A 21,719-nucleotide genomic window follows, 5' to 3' on the forward strand; every position below is an offset into this window, starting at 1 on the left:
ATCTTTCTGTTTCCGCTTCATTTTGTCCGGGTCCTCGATTTTTTTTTGTGCTTTCTTTTTGCCGGGTTATTTTTTTTTTTTTTACATCTATGAGAAAGGACGCTAATTAAATAATATCTCACAAGTTGGGAGGAGGCTTTACTTACAAAGTGAGGCCACTCCGCGATAGGCAAAGCAGATGTTTAATCCCGCAATTAGGGCCAAGGCGCGCCTGTCGTCTCATGGGCACGGCTTACGAGGAGAAGAAGAAGTAAACAGTGGAAGTGAAGTGGTGTCATGCAGGGACGACATGAAAGGGGAAGAAGCATTAGCATTTAAAGCAAAAACACGCGCGCGGAGCGCTGAATTTTTATCTGCATATTAGCGAAGGTTTGTCTAAAGGCTGCTGTCGTGTCCTACAGAGCGTTTATCTTCGCCTTTTGGTGGCTTGTGCAGCGCAAAGACCTTCTCACGCTAGCTACGCTCACCTGCCCCTTTATTAGACACTTTGATAGTACTGGGGACATATTGAAGTGTCTGGCGAGTGTGTGTGTATGTGTGTGTGTGCCCGCATTGTTTCAAGGTTGGAGGTGTTGTGCGTTCAGAGACGCTATTCTGCAGATGGCAGTGGTTTTGTTACTCCAACCAGTCTCCTCATTCTCTCCTGACCTCCTGACGACAGCAAGGACAGCATGCGCCTCAATTGCTACATATGTATATATATGTATATATATATATATATATATGTATATATATATATATTATTTTCTTTTCTGGACCATTGGAGAACCTTGGAGGTGGTTGCCTGTGAAAATCGCAGAGGATCATCTTCAGCTTGTGAAATACTCAGACCAGCAGCCATGTTCACCACACGTTCAGCCATTCTTTTGCTCTTCGCCCGTTCTGCTGCTCGCTGAAGTCGTCCTCGCCGCCCCTGCATGCCCAGACGCAGTGAGCTGCTGCCATGTGATTGGCTAACTCGCTACTTGTGTTTTGGAGAAAATCACGTTCTACCCAACAAAGTGGCCAGCGAGTGCACGTCAGCGCTCTTGCCGTCAAGTGTTTCAGAATTATTTGAATCTAAAAAGTTCTACAATTCGTTTATTCATAAAAAAAAGAAAGAAAGCTGTTGTTTGGGGGAAGTTCAGTCAAGCGCACTCACTCTGTCCGATCAATCCCAGAGCGACTCCTCCGTGAGGTCACCGTGTCTGCTGAATCAGATTGCACCTTGGTCTCTGATCAGGAGACTGTTTTCTGCTTCACTTCTGCTGCCAAATTATCCTCCGCGCTTGTCCTTATTTATTTTTTGCAGTGATCAGAACTGCGCTCTGCATCTGTCGGCTCTCTAATAACAAAGATGACAGCTCGGAGAGAATTATTTGGAGGCTGGAGAGGGTGGCCTCAGGCTAGGTGTGTACATAAGCGATGGAAAGAGAAAGAGCTTGGAACAGACAGACAGATTTCTATAGGTTCAACTTTGATGCACTTGGAGGTGGAAACCCAATCGGCGGATCGCCGGCAGCAACTAAAATGGCTGACCCGAGCCGGGAGAAAGGCGGCGTTGTGGGGAGCAAACGAGGCAAGTGATGATGAGAGAGTAAATTAGAAGCTGTCGATACTGTGAGACACCTCTATCAGAGCCAAGGCTGTTGGCCACCGAGGCAGATACGCAGCTGGCCGGCCAAACAAAGGCCTCCATTAAGACACCGGGATCTTGTCAGCGTTTGCCTGGATGGGCCATTCTGCCTCCGCAGGCCACGGCCAGCGTGCATCACTCGGCGGTGGGGCGGGGGTGAGTGACACCGGTCGGCTGAGCATTCCGAGCCGTAAAGCTCACCGCCGTCCCAGGGGCAGTGCTTCACCTCAACCATGAAGTGATGGTCCCCTCCGCTGCCGTGAGGGGGAGGGGAGGGGAGGGGAGGGGAGGGCTGGTGGTAGAGCGCAGCAGCACCCCCCGGGGGGCGGCGTCACCACGAGGTGAGAGCTTATCTCCGCAGAGCAGCGGAGGGGGTGAGACGGAGGATGAAGTGCGGCGAGTGCAGGGGATGCAGGGGCAGGTGTCTCGGTGCACAGGGCGCTCAGCTCCTGACATCTGCATTATTGCCGTTTCCGGCTGGCAAATAGCATCGGCGTCTGACGTGGCTGAAGGAGGTTTAGAATAAATGGCTGTCGTGTAAAACACACACACACACACACAAAAAAAAAAACATTTAATGTAATGAAATTGCACCTCCATAAAATGTAGAGCGAATTTGATGTAATTTTGTTTCCATTAAGTGACTTATTGCGAATTATCGAGGCTGTGCGAAGCAGAGTTAAGTCACAGGACGGCGCTGCATGTATTCCGGAAGATGCAGAGGTAAACAGAAGATGCCGGAGATGGGACATTGGGTCTTACAAGGAAAAGAATCCTGGAACTGTGATGCATTTCTTCTTCTTTCCTCTTCTTTTTTTTAAAGAAGTGAATAGGAAACAAGGTCACATGCCCCAAAAACGAGCCTGTTAGTGGCTGTTGTTCACCGCTAAGCAGTGAATTTGCGCAGCGTTTTGAAAACTGAGGAAACATATAAATGACTTTGCTAAAACAGAATCACTGTAAACGGTGATTTTCTAACACAGGAAGCGTGTTCCCACATACGTAACAAGGAGGCTGCCATGTTGTGCAGCCTCATGCCTGCAGGGGGCCCAGAACGCTGATCCCCCGTCACTGTTTTAATCATTCCAGTGTGACATCAGAGCTGCTTTCAGGAAGGCGGGAGATTGGCTGATGCATGAGAAAGCAGGGATTAGCAACATGCGTTCTCCACATTAAGATGCCACTAAATCGCGCCCGCCGCTCCTCCTTTAACGTTTCGTTTTCAGCCATCGGCCGAATTGTAAAAAAAAAACGAGGCTCTGGATGTTTGCGATGTCGACGTGTCGCTCCCACGATGCCAATTTCCGATTTCGATTTCACTCTGCTGCGAGCTCGCCACGGCCTCTGACTTTGCGAGTTGTTCTGCTGGTCTCCGCGCTTGTTTGCTTGAGTCGCTTTCTCTTCCTCCGCCATGTTTATTATCACCCTTCTACTGTGTTTGTGAAGCTTGCAGCCTTTTGCCCTATTGTACGGACGGCGGATCACAGGGGGGCCTGGCCGCACTGCCCCACTTTCGGTCGTCACTTAATTGAATTACTTCAAATTAGCGAAGCGGGGGGGGGTGTTAATCCCCTTGCATCTTACGGAGGCAGGTTGGACGCTGCCGTTCGCTGTCCTCTGCAGAAACGCGACTCTGGGATTGTCTTCATTAGGGGGAGCTTAAGGCTTATAGGTCACTGCATATTGTTAAAACAATACCGCACAAATGAGGTAATTAGAAATTTTGCCCAGTCGAGCCTGAAGACAGGCTTTAAATTATGGACTTTTTTTTTTTTTTTGTATTTTTTTTAATGTGCACCGCAGCCTTATTGTGCATCCATATTTCCCTGGCAGCTGCTCGCTGCTGCAGCATTTCTTTGCGCCCAGGCAAACGCACTTCTGTCATGAATGACTAACTAATTGCGTTTGCCTTAACTGAGGGGCGTCAGTGTAGGTGTGCGCGGCAGCGCTCCGACCAGGTCTCTCAAAGTTTCTACTGGCTGCGCCGCGCACTTGCCAATATGCCCAGACTTATTAGGGGGCCACGGAAAATAAAGCGCGCAGCGTGGGCTTGATTTAGCACCTCCGGGTCCGCTGCGGCTTTCCGCTGACTTGCCAGGAGGGGAACGGCTCAGCTTCCCAGCCTCCTGATAAAGACCGCAGTCTGGATTTATCACCTAAAACACAGCGCGAGCAGGGAGCAAAAGCGAGAATGTGGGAGGGCAAGTGCCCGCTCTACTTTATATATTTTTCTTTTGCTTCTCCGACTGGAAGTGTTAAAAAAAAAAAGGTTATTCTAATGCGGCTCCGACCTGCGACGAGGACTCCGTCTGATGCCGCTTCTGTTGGAGCTGCCTATCCCATTATAAGGGAGGCAGTTGTTTGTGTTGAGAGAGGATTAAGACAAGTCAACAATCCACAGCCTTTTTAGCCTCCCAAGGGGCTGCTCACACACCGACGGAGATGGAGAATGTTTTTTCCTTTCTCCCAACCCCCCCACCCCCCCACCCCCCCTTTATTTCCTGAAGCGAAGCTTGTGAGAGCAGTTTAAATTGTCTGAAAGGCCTCTCTGCGCCGCGGTGGAACAATGAGCACATATAGAAAAAAAGAAAAAAAAGGAATGGTGAGATTGGTCGAAGGGTGGTAGTGGCCACGGGCGTCGAGCTGCGTCCACCACATCTCGCCGTCCAGTCGACAACGTCCGGCCAAATTGTCTTCAGCGGCTATTCCGCGGGATGAGAACTGGGAGGGGGGGGGATAAAATTAAATAAAAAAACGAAGGGCCGCGCTTCTTCAGCCGCGGACTCCAAGCGAGCGGAAGAACAATCGCGCTCAGTTCGTATCATCGGAGCTGCTGTTCATTGCGCCGCGTTCGTTGTACACTGTTATATCAGCAGACCCGGGCTGCCAGTCTGTGTGGCAGCCAATTAGCCGCCACAGGGGGGGTCAAAGGGTTCGGCCCGAGTCTCGAGGCCACGTGAGGGCCTGCGAGGAATCTGATTTTACAAGGATCCTTTCTCTTCAAGTCTTCTCGTCGCAGCCCGAGAAGCTCTGATTCATCAATAAAGAAAAAGAAATCCTTGGCCATATGTTTATGTATTTGTGTGCGTTAATTATTCATACTTAGCGCACCTTGTGGCGTCGGTTCGGTGCAAAGGATCTGCCAATAAGCTCAACACACCTACAGCGGGCAATTTCTTTGAAGGATTTTGAAGAATTTCTCTCAGAGCAGATCAGCGTTCTGCACTGTTTTGTTGTAGGAAAGAAGTCGTAAGCACCATTTGAAAAAGAATGAGCGTGTGGTTCTCAATGACAGTGTTTCAAGTACAAAGATATAAATCGAAAAAACGTCTCCAGTTATTTCAGTAGGAAAAAGCCCTTTTGCTCTCTTCTCCCTCCAAGAGAACAGTCATAAGTGCAGTCTGCGCGAGGGGAAAACACAACACAAAACACCTCCCTCACCTTTGTGCCACCGCACGTGGATCAAATTCAAATTTAGAAGAAATAAACAAACCGGACAATAAAAAACATTCCTGGATAAAGTGAAAGTCAAATTGCGGCATCCGTGGATCCAACCGCGACTTGGCCGGCGCTTAAAGGCAGCGCAGCCCACGCTTTTCGACACGAGCTCTGAAAGGTGAACGGACGATGGAGAAAGAAAAAGAAAAAAAAAAAAAACAGCCGAACTTTAATACCGCACGTCTTATTACGTCCACCTGCTTTGGAGCGCTGAGGTTCACAGCATGTTGCCAGAGTGCCAAATGGGTGCAGATAAGGATGAAGCTGGACAGAAAATGTCACCTCACCAAAGCAAAGCGTCGCCATTCACCTGGGAAGAAAAGTGCAGTCCTTGCTGGGTTTTAGTGTTCTTTGTGGGTTTAGAGGACACAAAGGAAGGAACCTGTTTATTAGTGACTGAACTCATCACAACAGTTAATGTCAAATTGATGCTGAAAGCATAACACTGAATTTATCACGGTTGTGAAAAGTTCTGGCCTTTGTCGCTTGTCTGTCATTTCCCTGAGTGGCTTCCAAATCCACGGCTGTTGCAAGAAATGCATATATTTTTATCACTGCTAAATAGCTTTGATCGTGTGTTTGCTGTTACTCCAAATTGTCCTTTTCTCTGCAAATGCAGATGCCGATGTAGCCATCTGTTGCTAACATTCGACGTTCATTGTTGTCCTCGTCTAGTCACTGCGCACAGCGCTTTTTCCCCTGGACATTAATACTTGTTTCACGGCCTTTATTCCGTTTTGAACGGGCAAAAAGATGGGAACGGAAAATCCATAGATTCTCTTCTGGAGCCAGGCAGCGGCAGTGCGAATATGTTGAGGCGCGAGGGCCAAAGGTTGTCTCCTTTAAAGCTAATAGTAATTCATCTACGGGCCGAATAATGTGTGTGTGTGTGTATACATATATACATATGTATGTATATATATATACATATATATATATATATATATATATATGTATATATATATATATATATATATATATATATATATATATATATATACATAGCTCTGAGAAATACTGCATTGACATTTAAAATGTCAAATCCCATTTCCCTCCATTTTCATTGTTGGTGGTTCATTTCACATGGGTTTTGAACAGGTGACACTTAATTCCATTTGACAGATGAGATGACTGACAGCTATTTACAGTGATAGATAAGTAGATAAAGGAATGTACAACTGTGCACTCGGATGCTACCGCTTCTCCGCCGCCTTTGATTGCAATTGGTGCCAAGTCAGGACACGCTGAAGAGACAAGAGTTTGAACGGCGGTACTTATGAGCTCATTCTTTTCACCAGCTCATTTCCACAACTACTAGACCATCTAGTTGTTGCAAAAGGTACAATATTGTGAGAAGGGTATATCGGGAGACAGTGGGAAAAAAAAGAAGAAAAGAATTGATCATGTTGATTCACAGTTTTCCCTCACGGCACTGAATCTAGTGCGGCATTGATTAGCCATGGCTTCTTTAACAGATACCACTGGTGTTTGATTGGAGAGTGGAGACCTCATAAATCGTGGTAATGACTTTTTTCCACAAAGCTGAAATTGTGATCCAATTGACATCATTATGCCTTTTTTTAATTGCTCCACTCTCTCGGGCTGCAAGGAGCAAATATTAACCAACCCAACAAACAAAAATCGGAATAATCTTGTTTCTTTTATTGCCACATTCTCTCTTTTGGAGAAAGGAGCAACATGCAAATGGATGCAAATGTTTATCTATTTCTGTTACAGTTGCAAATCAACATGCTAATTAAATTTTCTAAACATTGTTGTCAATCTGACTATTCCTTTATTGACTGGGTTAAAACCCCCACCTGCGTCTTGCCGTATGGAAACACAGCGTGCATGAGTGAAATGCTAATTGAGTTCATTCTCGGAATTCCGTGCAAGAGACCCAAACCGAGCGAGACACGCCGCATAGCTGATCTATTTTTGCGCGGCGCTCATTACGGGAATCCTTGGCTGCTAAAAAGGAGAGAAACACAAGTGCGAGGTGCCGTCGGAAAGGCAGATCCATAATGTCATCTCCTCTTTTCATATTTCCACCACAACTATATAATTATGATTGGATTCCTCGGCAGTTTCTCGGCAGAGGTGGTAATATGAGGCTCGTTATGACAGCCGTGTTGGAGGTCAGAGGAAAGACGGTATGCCGGTCTGAACTTGGTGGAGCGCTATACAGTCAAACACGCTGCCTGGTCTGTGTAACTCAACTACCTTCCAGCCGAATACTCCTATTCAAAGAATAATGTGCAATGTTCAGCTCATTAGATTCCGGGAAAAGCAACAGAATTTGCAGTGTAAAAAATGCACTGCGTGTGTGTGTGTGTGTGTGTGTGTGTGTGTGTGTGTGTGTGTGTGTGTGTGTGTGTGTGTGCGTGTGTGTGTGTGTGTGTGTGTTTGTTCCTCTCTTGTTTCCTGTTTACTAGACTGGCCGGTTATCATAGTAATCCACAACCTCTCTGTCTTGGTCCCTCCCAGCATCGTGTCAGTAAACTAGATGTAGCGGAAAACTGATGCCGGCCAGTGCTAACAATAGCATAGTAGTCTTTTAATAAGCCAGTAAATTGCCGTGTATTGGGAAGCAACACAATGCAGAAGAATGTCTGCATTCTGCCAGCATTGTTGTACTCTTATTTGAGTGGGATTGTCATGCACAAATCAGCGGTGAAGAGTTAGCGTTAGCATTTTTGTTAGCATTATTGTAAGATAATGTTGACGCATTGGAGCTAGCCTGACTGCCTAGGGACTTGATTCTCATCGGTAATAAAGATTTCAGAAATTAGCAAATAAAGATTTGGTTGAGTCTCAAGCAGATGCACTTTTCTTTCTCAGAAGCTTTTTGGAGTCCCAAGAGAGCAAAAATGAAAAATTAGGACTAAAGGGTGAAACTTTAATGAGTCCTAGAAGTACAGGCTCATTCGCGCAATCATTTCGCTTTAACTTGAGCGAACTGGTCCAGCGCATCACGAGGTCGTCTCAAAGAGAACTCTAGCATGCCGGACGGACATGGCCATGACCTACTATCCCAGACACCTCTCCGGCCAACTGCAGAGGGGAACTCATGGGACGGCCGCTACATTTTTAATGAAAGCACACTGTTTGATCTGCAAATGTGTGTTCTCCGTCTTTCCAAAAGGGAAGGCAGAGAGCGGGCCAGCAGCTTTTCAGTCTGATCCAGCCTGGGCGCAGATTAATTCATTATCCCTTTAAAAGCAGACGCTTGTGTTTGAAGAACTTCTCGGAGGTCCATTAATCTGCAATGGCCACCAAAAGCAATTAAATACTTTAGCGGGGCACCATTTTTTTGTTTTGTTTTTTTTTTGTTTCCAACACAATTGCACCTTTTGAAAAATGCTGATTACATACAAACACAAATGGGGATTATGAGGCAAGTGGACCCTAATTGTGTTTTGCAGGTATTGTATACCGCTGCACCCCAAAGCAAATTCAAAGCAAAATTACCTGGATTGTGTCTTTTCATTTGAGTTCTTTTGGGGGGTGAACGAGGGAATAAGCCGAAACTCTTGTCAAACTGAAGAGACAACAAGCGGGCCGGTATTTCCAGGGCACGGCTTGTATCTAATGACTACCGCAGATCCATATCAGTGTCCCAGGGGGGGCATGCAAATGACTACGACGGAGCCAGTGAATAATTACTCCCACCACTGGAGGTACACGCGGGCACGTGTCGGCTGATTTCACGCCGCTGTGCTGCAACTGCGTAGGTGTGCGTCAGGCCCCCTTCCTGCATGTGTCTTAATCCTAACATAAGGGGGCAAAAAAAAAAAAACACTCCCTCAAGGACTGTTTCACTATCCGCACTTGATGCTGTGGATTAATAGCCTTCTGTAATTCTGCACTGCACCAATAAGGTTCCAGAGCCATTCTTGATTTGCTTTTTTTTTGCAATGTCGCACAGCAGCGAGCGTCTTCTCCCTTTAGCTTCACGAGAAGCGCGAGCGGCACAGGGGTCACCGACAGTAAATAAGCCGTCAGCGGGGATAAAGCGAGTGTCAAACGGCGTGAACAGACAGGGGGAGATGGGGGGGGGGGGCAATGGACGCTTCAGGGCGTCTGCTGACACGCTTTGAAAGAGCGTAATTATAAATAAGCCCAAACGCGGGCTGAGTGGTTGGCGGCTCCGAGGTGACGGCGACTTCGGTCCGGCACCGTGCGATTTGGGACGTCGTGAAGAAGAAATCACGTCCTCCCCACTCGTAACACCCCCCCCACACACACACACACCTCCCCCGTCATCAACCGTCATAACACTCCATCCGTTAGCGCCGCCGCTTTTATGAAAACCATAAATCCCGCCACGGATTCCGCGCGGCCCAACGCCATTTGTTAATCACTTTATTGCTAATTAACGACGCAATTCTTTCTGGCTAATAGTCGTGGCGTCGACTTGTGTGAGGGAGTGAAAAAGTGGCAAAAGGGATTTTAATCACCGCACTTTGAAGACAAGCCAGGGGGGAGGCGGGCAGGGGGCAAACAGCACAAATATATAAATAAGCGGCAAAACATATCGATAGTTTTATATCCTCGTGAACTGGTTTACAAGAAAATATCGGAATTTCGCTCAGAGTGATTTATAATCTATTGTTCAGGCTGAGGCTGTTTAACTCCCGGCCCCTATGAATATTAACACTCCCCACTCGCCTCCTCCTGCATGCTCTCTCTCTCTCTCTCTCTCTCTCTCTCTCTCTCTCTCTCTCACACACACGTACACGCACGCACATAGCGAATGCATAACACATTAGCAAAAGCCCCCCCCCACGTCTAATTTTGCGTGAAGATGGCTGTTTTTATGCTAATCTGACAGCTGCATTCAATTCCAGTCCTTCTCGCTGGAATTTATTTTTCCAGTCACATGTGTGTGTTTTTCTCAATCATACACACACACAGACCTCTCCCTGACTGTACATTTTTATATATGTATATATATATATATATATATATATATATATATGTATATATATATATATATATATATATATATATATATATATATATATATATATTTATTATTTTTTTTTTTTTTCCTTATGTGCCGACACATGTAAATTAAAACACTATCAGAATTAGCCGCTCTAATTTGGAAGATAGCCGGCGGTCCGATGAAGAAGCCTCGACATCAAAACTCTGCAGACTTTCTTCAAGAGAGCGAGTCGGGTTTTTTTTTTTTTTTTTTTTTTTTACTCGCTCGCATGTGGCGATGCCCCTCCCGCTCCCTCACTGAGCGCCAGGCTAATTAGCGGCGCTCCTCCGCCGAGTTTCCGAAACCTTTAATACGGCTGATAAAGACGACGAGGCGATGCGGCGAGACAGGAAATAGTCGGTTTAGAGGTCATGGGAAGGGCACAACCGGACCAGCCAGTCAATAAGTGCAGCCGGCTGAGTCTGCCTTTGAGGCCGCTAATGAAGTGAGGGAGAGCACGTCGGCGGGGGGCGGGCAGGTTTTTACCTGGACGCCCGGGGGGGGGGTACGCTGGAAAAATCCACGAGCTCGACTCTGTCAGTCGGCGGCAGTAAATCTGAGTAGCTGTTGGGGCTTACGAGCAGAGCGCCACGCATGACTTGCTAATTTCCAATTCTTTCATTTCTTTGTTCCTTCCCTGCTCTTGTGATGTGACGCCAGCGAGCTTAAGTCCCTCAGACGGCGCTGAGAGCAGTTCAAGGGTGAAGCCTGACTCGGCCCTTTTGCGAATATGTTACTCAGCACAATAGAATAGTAAAAGATGCTTCACGAGATTCAGGGGCCCCTGTTTGAAATGATGTGCGGAGCCGTTGGGTTTTACTTTTCAATAAGCGAGAGAAACAGCAAACTCAGATGAGTTCAGGCCGCTTGCAAACTGTCGCTGACTCTACGTGTCTTTCTCTTGCAGCGGGAACCACCTACATATTCGGGCGGGACGGCGGGCTGATCACGTACACGTGGCCGCCAAACGACCGTCCCAGCACGAGGGCGGACCGGCTAGCCATTGGCTTCAGCACGCACCTGAAGGACGCCGTCCTGGTGAGGGTGGACAGCTCCTCTGGCCTCGGAGACTTCCTGAAGCTTCACATCGTAAGTCGCTTCCTCTCTTTCTTTTCTTTTTTTTTTTTGCTCCGCCAAACGACCGCTTGAATTCGATGAATTCCTTCAACTGACGGAAAAGAATTTAGTTTTGAAACCAATAAAACAGTTGCAGACTGTCTTTGCGATTGAAACATGGCGCGAGCGATGGCGAAAGCCCATTAAGCCCCGAAAATGTCACGTTATAAAAGACTGCTTGACATTTGAAACCAATTTCTCGCCGTGTTTTAAGTGAAACAAACCGCCGTTTTAATAGCGAGTGTAACGGTGTTTAAAGGCTCTTCTGTCTGCCGCTGCCGCTGCAAGCAGAGGCGGCAGCGGCAACTAAGAAAGATTGCTCCATAATAACGGCTCAGTTCTATACAGTCCATCTCTGACCTGGACAAAATTCTGATGACCTCTCCCCTGCCGGCAGCCACTTACTGACAATAACAGTCATTACTGCGGGGAGGCAGGGCTGTTCCATCTTCCACCCTTTCATGAACCACAGCACAACTATCTCTTTCCTTTTAGTCTCTCCCCCCCCCCCAATCCTTCCTCAGCCCTCCTTTTACTGGTACATTTTGCATCTCCTTGTTTTCGCACAAGCGGAACCTTAAGAGTCCCCTGGTGCAGGCAGAGCAGCAACTCGCCTGAGACCTGTGGGAGGGAGAGGGAGACGGTTTATAAAACAAAAACAAAAAAGAAAACAAGAACAGATGTTTTTTTTCCTCCACAAAAATAGTTCTGAGAGGTGAGAAGTCTTCGTAGATGGCAGAGGCAACCTTCCAACCCCCTGCCTGATGCGGTAATAATGATGTTTCACAGGAAAATTGAATCTTCGATGGAGGCGCTGGTGGCGTTTTTTTCTAATCCGCAGAAGCATCTTTGAGTTTCCCAGAGGGAAAACATTCCAGCTGTTGCAGCTCAGACAAGAGGAGAACATGCGAGCGTCCCACCCATAGGGCTCGTGTTGGTGTCATTCAAGTGTTTGGCAGGCAAGACACGGCTCAAATGTATGCTACCGCTACTTAGCTGGCAGCCGACTGCTAATATATAACGTTCTGGCTGTGTGCGAACTCGTTTCGATTCATCCAAAAAAAAAACACAGCGTTCGTCCGTTGAGTTCAAGACGACTCCACTCAAGACGCACTGTGTTTTTAGTATTGCTGTGTTCTCGGCCACGGCAGGTCGACCACTGGTGGACTCCTCCACTCGGCTGGAAATCTCACATCAATTCCAGAACGTCTCCCGAGCGCCACTGGTTTGTTTGAGTTCCTGTTGCTGTCCTGCGGCTTCCAACCGGCTCCTGACCTCTGACCCCTGACACCAACGTGGCCTTTTCCTCCACACACCTGCCGCCCACTGGCTTCCCCCACTCCGATGCTCACTTTGCCGTCACCTTGCCTAGACGCGTAAATGCGCCGCGTTGCTGCCGCGCGATCGGCTGATTAGCTATTTGCATTAGCATTCTCACGCGATGAAGTTGCTTGCGACTGTATTTTGCAACCAGATATTTCAAATAATGCCGCAAAACGAACTCCGATTGGTTTCCCGAGCAAGTCGCTACTTGTGCGTGGCGGCGCCGGCTGGAGTTCGATACACATCACAGCGCACACACGAGACCGTGACGCGCAGGGCCGCAGATCAGCGGCACATGCACCGACATGAGATCGGTCTTGACGTTCGCCTCAACCCCAGCTGCCCACACACTGCAATGTGTGCATACAGTAAGCACGCAGTGACATAAGCAGGCCTGTCCCGAGGACACACAGCGGCCACGATGCTGTTCTCATCAGACACCTCTGCACTGGCTCGACGTGAAAATGCTTTTTCCCTCAAGCCTCAGGGCAATTTTTGTTTTTTTTCACTGTTTCATCTTTTATTTTCCTTCCCTAGTTTTAATCGAGATGAAGCGCCCGGGCAATTTTAAAGGAAAGAGCCCAATTCACGAACGGCCTTTTATCACAAAAGCCCTGTGCAAGAAGAAGAAGAAGCTTTGTTGTCATTTGTACTGAATACAGCGGAATTCCGTTTGGCAACATCTCTCAAGTAGCAGCATACACGTGCTGCCGGTCCAGGCCCTCTTGCAGCTCCTCAGCGCACATCCACCTGCATGCCACAGCTGGAAAGGGCAGCAGGCAGGCGGGGGTTTTTTGCTTCATGCTGGAGAATGCAAACACTTCCCTTGAGAACCAAACACACAGTGCTGGTTAACATTGCTCAGCCCCTCTCAGGGAATAAACATCCATTGATCTGGATTCCTCCTGTATGCGCCGCGACCACTCCGCCGAACGCGCAAAGATTAATTTGAACGCAGTGCTTTTTCATTCTGATTAAGGCCGCCGTTACTGAATTAGGGTCAATTCTGCACTTGGTGCGCTGCACATTTAGCATTTGAGCGCATTAGTCGAACTTTGAGCCATACGACGTCGCCCTTTGCATCCTTTTGCCTTCGCAACCCCGGTCGACGCTCGGCGCTTTTACGCGCCTTCGTCAACTCGCCTTTAAGTCGCATTTTCTCGGAACACAATCTTCTTCCAGATTTGTGGCGCGTAAAAAAGCGTCGTAACGTTGACCTCCAAGGCTGATAATGACGTGTGTAATAAGGTGAAGCCGGGATATTTCATTAAAATAGAGCCCTGACGATGCCAACCCTCCAGGTGTGTGTGTGTGCGTGCGCACGTTGCCCGTGCTCACATCTCCTCCTCTCATTAACGGCGCCGCAGAGGACGTGTGTTTTACCGCCTCCCCAGTTAAACACACCGAGCCGCGCCGAACTGAGCCTTATACGGCCAGCGTGCAAATGAGGCGTATAAAGTTGACCTTTGACCTGGGATGACGGCCCTTCTCACCGGAGCTTCTCAAACGCTTTCGGTTTGCGCCGGTGTGATTTTGCAGAGCCGACTGCGCGGCTGCGGCTGCGGCGTTAATTTTGAACGCGCGATAAACGAGAAGCGACGCCGGGGCCCTCGTTGCTCTGACGCTCGTCCGTTTTCGCGGAGCGCACACGAGAGCGCCGCTTCCCTGCGGCAGCCACCCTCCCCCCTCGCGCCCCCCCCCCACCCCCCACTTCCTCATCAGCTCTAAGCAGAAGGAGTGTATCTTATGAGATGGGATTAGATCAGATTTCAGTATTTACTCCCCCCTCCTCCTCCTCTCCCCTCCTCTTCCTCCCTCCTCCCTCCTCCTCCTCTCCTCTCCTCTCCCCCTCCTCCCTCCTCCTCCTTCCTCCTCCCCCCTCCCTTCTCATCATCTACATCCCTCGCCCCTCTAATCTCCCGCTCCCATTTCATGATGACAGAAAACCCAGCGGGGCCTGAAGGACGCCATCTCAGCTCACTCTCTCTCTCTCTCTCGCTCTCTAGAGAGGGGATTTTTTTTTTTGCGTGAGTAATATGCGGAAGCAATGATTTAAATGCACCTCAGAGGAATTGCGATGCCCCCTCTCCCCCCTCCCTCCCTCCCTCCCTCGCTCGACCCCACCCGCCCGCCTCCCGTTATACCGCGTCAGATGAAGACGGCGAGCGCCAAGTCGGCGAGCCGTCAAATGTACGAGAGTCGTTTCCCTCTGGCTCGTTACCGCCCGCGACGCCGACGCCGCTCCTCCAATCAGGACGGTTCTCTCACCTCTCCCGCCCAGGCGAGGCGCCTCCATCGGCCCGTTCGCACTGAATCCCAAACTTCCAGAGTGTCGGGAGGGAGCGTCGTTCTTATGCCAGACTACTCGACGACTACTAGACTTCACAGGAAGTGAGAAGATCTGAGGATGATGCGCACAACGCTTCTTGTCCTTTGAGAGTTGAAGACTGAGAGTGATGTTTATAGTGTGGGTGTGCTGCACCTGATCAGAAAAAACCTGTTTTTGCGCTGTTATTTTGCCGCTCCTCACGCGTAGAGGCAGGTTTTACTTAAACACAACTCCCCTCCACCTTTTGCCAAAACAACTATGATTCATTTTTTCCGCAAACGAATGCGAGCGGCTCCTATTGGAAATCCATCTGTACTCGTTTTTTTATTTTTTTTTATTTTGGCGGGGGAACGCACTTACTCACTGAAATGGAGGTTTTGTCGTTGTTTACTTCCCTTCTCGTCATCAATGAAAAGCGAGTGACAGCTACTTTCACAGGCTCTCGTCATTCTCCGACGTGGGGGACCCCCCCCAGGGACCCCCCCCCAGGGACCCCCCCCCAGGGACCCCCCTCCTGCACTCTCCTTGTTTTGTGTTGCTTCTCACTATTCCTCTTCGTCTCTCCTTCTAATTGCGTGCATCCTTAAGAAGTAGACAAAGAAAAAAAAAAAAGCAACGGAGGCGCGGCGGCTGAGACAGTGACAGTGCGAAGTTAATGTATTCCACCGAGCGGCGGTGAACGCTGGAGAAATAATGACTCCTCTGGCGGAGCGTCGCTCCCCTCGGTCCTCCTTTAGCCGGGTAGCAGATAGGAGCTGCTCCTTCTGGTGGGAGACACCTTTAATTGCAGCTTCAGCTCTTGCGCCGCACCCCATTAATCATGCAAACATTGCTGGAGAAGAGAGGCCGCCGCCGCCGCTGTCCGCCGCTGTCCGTGAGAGGAACTCTATTTCAGAGTAAGAGCATGTCATCCTGCTTTTTTCCATCCCCGGTTGTTTAGTCTGTTTCCCTGCACTTCGCCCCCTACCTTTGGGCTGGGGATTATACACAGTTGCGTGCTTCATTAGGCGAGCGGCGCGCCGAGTGGCAGCATTCTACAGGTGACGCCGCATGGCGGAGGCGCTGCAGGTCTCCGGAGGGAAGCGGAGTCACGCTATCCCCCACACTCCTATTAGAGCACCTGCCCAGGGATGAGATTTTCTTCTCATCTGCTTGTCCTGCCGAGGGCTCAGCCCCAGTAATTACCTACACATGCATGCAACACCCTGAGGATTTACTGCTTTTTCCCCGTGTTTGTCTGCGTTGTTGCTGCGCCTCAGCTTGTCGTTTACAGACTTCTGCCTTCAAGGCCCAGCGTGTAAGATTCAGCACCACTTATTGACTAAGGAAGCATAATGCAAACAACTCCATGCGCGTGTTTTTATTGTGTGTTCTAATATTAATGTTAGGGACAACGTCACAATGTGGCACCGCTTGGTGATGCAACGACACCGTCTGTTTTCCTCCTACTGTAAACACAATTGATGATTACTATTGAATGAATACACAGCAGTTAGTTGCTTTTAATTGTCTACATATAAGAACATGTGCTTGTATGTTACATATGTAGTCCTCATTTCCATTTTATGCCAGCCAATATTAGTACATTCAGTTCACACGCCGGGCCTTTAACCTTTTTATTAGTGCTTTTTTTATGCAGTACTTTGCATATCTGCTGCTGCTGAAAGTGAACCGGAGCTGCAAATGTACAGTTGCAAGAGTGTGCAGAGTTCGAAAGTGATTTGTGCCAGGGCCATTTTGCATTCCGTCTTATTTGGTATTAATTTATTTAATTGAGCCCTTGTCTTGATAACTCAGATTCCTCTCAACATTATAAAAAATACTTCAGCTGTTGCCATGGAAGCTACAGTATAAACCCATATATAAACCCATGTATGTGTGTGTATGTATATATATATATATATATATATATATATATATATATATATATATATATATATATATGTATATATATATATATATATATATATATATATATATACATATGTATACACACACATTATATATACTATTATATATATACACACATTATATATACTATTATATATATATATATATACACATTATATGTGTGTGTGTGTGTGTGTGTGTGTGTGTGTGTGTGTGTATGTGTGTGTTTGAGAACCAAAGCTGATATAAAGCATAAAGCTAAAAACAAGAAAACAAAGAAACCCAGTTGTCAAAACACTATTATAACGGGGAAAAAAAAGAAAAATCAAACTTGTGCACTAAGAAAATAGCAGATAAACAAATTAGGAGTACTGATTTTCTGAAAATGAAAGAGGAGATTTTATGAAGACGGGCTTCAGAAAACAGTGTTCATGTTCCCTGAGACGTTGCCCATCACTGAGTCGTCACGGTCCGATGAACAGAGGGCTGCAGCAAACGTGCGTTTCATTTGACTTTCCACGGCTTGTGCTGACACAAGTCACCCTTACCCCTCCTTGCTCAGTGGTGCCACAACCTGGAGACAACAGAGGAAACCACCTTGCTGGGTCTAGCAGTGCGTGTCATCTGAGCATCATCAATAACACATATAGCTATTTATTTTTTTTTTTATCTCTTTGAATAATATCAAGATTTAGTGATCCAGTGTTTAATATTCCAAAATGAGTTGTTAGTATGAAAAGGAATTGGAAAAAATGAATGCATGCATGTTATTTTTCTTTAAACCTGGATACAGTAACTGAAATTAAACAAATAACTGTTGGGATTGTGTGTACCTCTACTAATTGTAGGCATCAACAGTTTGTTTAGAGAGCAGATGTACTTGACTTGATAGCCCTATTACGCCTGTAGTTATCCACACCAGTCTGACCTCGGCATCAGAGCTGATGTAAGAAAGATGCAAGACCAGAAAACAGGAAATATCAGTGGCATTGTTTGGGCGAGGCTTTCTCACTGTTAGACGCTGCTAAATCTCAAACACTGGATGGACCCGCCGAGGGCGAAATCTCTCCGAGTTTTCCCATCCCCCTGATGCCACAGAATAAATTAATCAGAGATGGAACCCAGCTAATCAGAGCCCCATTCCTTTCAATAATGTACATTAGCAGGTTTCCCTGCGCTGGCCTTCTCCTCCCCGTTCAAATTCACAAGCAGATGTCATTTCCCGCTTTCCCAATTTTAATTGAAAACCAAAAACTGCCATTTTGCTCGTCAGTGTGTTCGCCGTCCCCGCTGGTCTAATGGCGCTATAATGGTGAGCTAATGGCGGAGTGCGATGAGGAGATAGCGGCGGAGGGAGTGGATGGAAGGAGCGCCACTGACCTCATTTAGTCCGTCCGTGTTGATTCGGTCACACGTGCATGAACAGGGGGAGGGAGATACTAATGAGGCGGGATTACAACCCCTCCACTCACTTAGTCGCCCTGCCCATACAGAGAGGAGTTTAGCAAGAACTACAAAAGTGTTTTATCGCAGAGTCGTTCATTGTCGTCCAGACGGAAACTGCATTTTGAGAGCCTTAACACGCTGGTTTCTGAAACTGAGAATGATCAGATCTCTAAATACTACCATTTTATTTCTGTATTTCCAGCCCATACGCTCCTTTATTAGAACTGTGATGTCACTGCTGCATCTCAGCCTTGGCCTGCACATGCTAACCCAGCCAGCGACAGCAGCAACGTTTCCTTTTCACTCCTGCACTTCATATTTGCCAACATCATTGTTTTCTTTTTCGCCTTCTTCCTTTGTTCACACACAAGTCAAATTTCTTCCTCCCTGTTTTAGGTATATGTCTGTGGCGCCACCTACAGGCCTGGCATATATACAGCAGACTTTTTTTTTTTTTGCGGTTTTGTGTGGCCGAACACATTTCTTGGTATGCGCTTAGAGAAAACTTACAAAAAAAAAAAAAAAAGAAATAGATTGTTTTCATCTCCGTGTGGAAGAGCCCTAATATATTCCCATGATTTTCGTTCCGGTTGGCTGCGTTGAGAGGTAATATTGCGACGACGGCAGCGGTGAATACAGGATCGATTTTACGTCGGCGGGGGACGGATCGCGGCGAAAAAGTGCGCGCCGGAGAGCGGTGGACGGCCTCCCCCACCCGCCTCGGCTAAAGGGACAGACGGGGGAAGCCGCTCGAGTCGGGTGATGTACCTGACCTCGAAGAATCAAATCTCATCATCTCCATATTGAGAACGGACAGCGCTGGAATCACCATTACTCATCTTTCAATTCCAATCATTTCTCAATTTGTTCGAGCTCTTTGCCACTACAAAGCCAAGTGGTCCATGAAGAGGGATGAGTGTGTGCCGTGCGCAAGGTCCGCCTCTGCGCGCGAGTGCGTGCGCGCGCGTGTGTGTGTGTGTGTGTGTGTGTGTGTGTGTGTTTGCTTATGTCTGAGAGAGCGGTGAGAGGGTGAGGAAGATATGTGCTTCTATGTATTTGAGAGGGCAGGGCAATAACGCGTCTCCACTTTTATTAGTGTAACAAATCACAGTGAGTGCACCTTGTCAGTCTCAGACCTGTACATCAATACATTATGGGCCTACACAGAGATATTGCCATGGCTAACATGAGGTAAATTTGATTTCCCTCGTCAGTGTTACACTGATAGCCATGTTCCTACCCTCCCCGCGTTACAAGGTTAAGAGTATTGATGTCGTAATGACTATTCCAGTTCAGAGGATTAACGGAGCTCGCGGTAGCTGCGGCTGCTTTAATTCTACTTGCGCAGATGTATTTAATCCCGCATATTTTGCCTTTTGTGGCGGTGAGCCGAGTCCTGTGTGGTTTTGCTTCAGTAGCTGCGTTTACATGCACACATTTCTCCAATCCGATCCAAACCTTGGTTGATCGGAAATTCCAAATCCACTGTTTACATGGACACTAAATAAATTGATCCGATCGTGACGTGCGTATACGTGCACCAAGCGTTTAATCAGAATGAATCAATTGGGAATGCGCGGAGTTGTCTAATTTTCCGGAAATAGCAGTAGTAGAAGAAGAAGCTGCGCTTCCGCCTGTGTTGTAAATAAACGCCACGTTGTCCGCACTCCGCACGTCCTCGGCTCGTTCACAAGCCTTCAAACTTTTCCAGCGGGTTTTCATAATGCAGAAGAGAAAGTGGGTTTGTGTGTGTTTGGGACTGGGGCAGCGCAGCAACAGAGTCACTGTAGTTGTTGACTTTTGACACAGCTGCCCCAGCCTTCAGGGTGGGATAAAAATAGTCTGCCGCTCTCTCGCTCGGTTGCAGAGCTGCGCCCTGTCCCCCAACCAAGACACATGGCCACTTGGATTTTTTTTTTTTTTCTTTTTTTATGTACTTATTTTTTTTAACCAAAGTGAAACGCAACAAATGTGTATTTAGGAGTCTTTTAACATTTTAGCATGTGGAAAACTAAATTGAGGAGAATTTGTTTGGCGCTCTCGAGGAAGTGCCGGCGCTAATGCTTCCACTTCTGTTTACATCATTGCATCTCGTTTCATCATCAGTGCCCAGATGCGAGCGGCTATTGTGGGAAGGAGTTAATGGCCACATGAATAAGAAATCATGGGCGTTTTACTCTTATTTGTTTTCTAAAGTGATGATGATGAATGACTCATAAAACAGAAATAGTCCAATATTAGCCCGTTGTGTTGTTTTTTTCCCAAGGACATACACACGCAGACACACGCACTCTCAAGGATGTGATGGCATCCCGCAGAGAAAAACAAACAAGCTTCACAGGTGAATCGAGTTCCCGCCTTCCGTTTCAGACGAGTTCTCTGCGATCGTAAAATACAAAGTGCAGAGTCAGTCAGCGGCGGCTGTCTGCGTACGACTCATTAAGTCATTTAAACTGCTTTTGAACGACAGCAGTATAGAATTTTGCACAATCGCCGCTGTCCGTGGTCACCCTGGCAGGACGGTCGCGTGAACGAGCCTTTTGTAAAATAAAATGTGCTTGAATGTTTCTCCTCGGGCCCAGCCAGGCGTAGCGCTGACTCATTTATGCTGACCAAGATCAAGCTCAGAGTCAAAGTCACTTGTCAATTTGGAGCAGGCCTCGTCTGAGATCACTCAGACAATTACTTATGTATACACATTTATATATATATATATATCTATCTATATATATATATATATATATATATATATATATATATATATATATATATATTGTATAAATATTTGCCGGTGCCTTATTGTTTATGGCCTCCATGGCGGTTCATTTGTGGAGAAGCATGAAATATTAAACAACAGGTCCTGCCTTGTGCTGGTCACCTTAATTACCTTGTGCGTGTGTGTGTGTGTGTTTTATTTTATTTTTTTCATGACGACTCTGCTCTCATCTACAGCCTCTTGTGCTCCCTCGGAAGTCTGTTTAAAGTATAATGCACCTACTATACAAACACGTTGTTTTTAATTACGTGCTGTAGTGGGAGCAATGCCCGGGCATGACGCAGTGGGCGGGTGCGGCGCTGGTGGTCGCCTCAGTCAGCTCCTGACTCTGTGTCTGTGCGTTTGTTGTTTTGTTCCTTTGTTCGCTTTGCTTTTGTACCCCCCCCCCCCCCCCCTCCCTTTTTTATTGTAATTTTTATTGAAGAGAAATCGCGCGCTCTTGCCTTACACGCCACTAGTTGCTGACTGGCTGCCTTCCGCCCTGGAAATCACACAGACTCGCCAAGCATCGGGACCGAGAGAGCAGCTGGGAGGCGCAGATTGAGATGGGCGTTTGGAAATGGAGAGGAGTGAAAGCGTCGTTTGACTGGTCGTCGGTCGTCCCTTTGAAAACGTCTCTTTGTGTCTGTGCAGAGGAAGCGCGGCGGAAACACAATTCACCCCTCCCCCGCTCCCCTCATCCTCTCTGTATATGGATTTAGTGGCCTGTCCCTATATCCTTTACTGCTCCCAGTCA

General features: G+C 47.4%; 1 protein-coding gene across 10 annotated transcripts in view; it reads left to right on the plus strand.

Moving 5' to 3' along the window:
- Window positions 1-21,719, plus strand: part of LOC142883694 (neurexin-1a-like) — a 363,691-nt gene that overhangs the window by 264,963 nt on the left and 77,009 nt on the right. For all 10 annotated transcript variants that reach the window (XM_076018787.1, XM_076018788.1, XM_076018789.1 and 7 more), the window contains one exon: window positions 11,011-11,192. In XM_076018787.1, coding sequence (XP_075874902.1) covers window positions 11,011-11,192 — 182 coding nt within the window. The remainder of the gene's footprint in view (window positions 1-11,010; window positions 11,193-21,719) is intronic.

This window comes from Nelusetta ayraudi, unplaced genomic scaffold (genome assembly GCF_046127955.1).
Source record: "Nelusetta ayraudi isolate G7.1 ecotype Tasmania unplaced genomic scaffold, CSIRO-AGI_Nayr_v1 ptg000008l, whole genome shotgun sequence".
Classification (NCBI taxonomy): domain Eukaryota; kingdom Metazoa; phylum Chordata; class Actinopteri; order Tetraodontiformes; family Monacanthidae; genus Nelusetta; species Nelusetta ayraudi.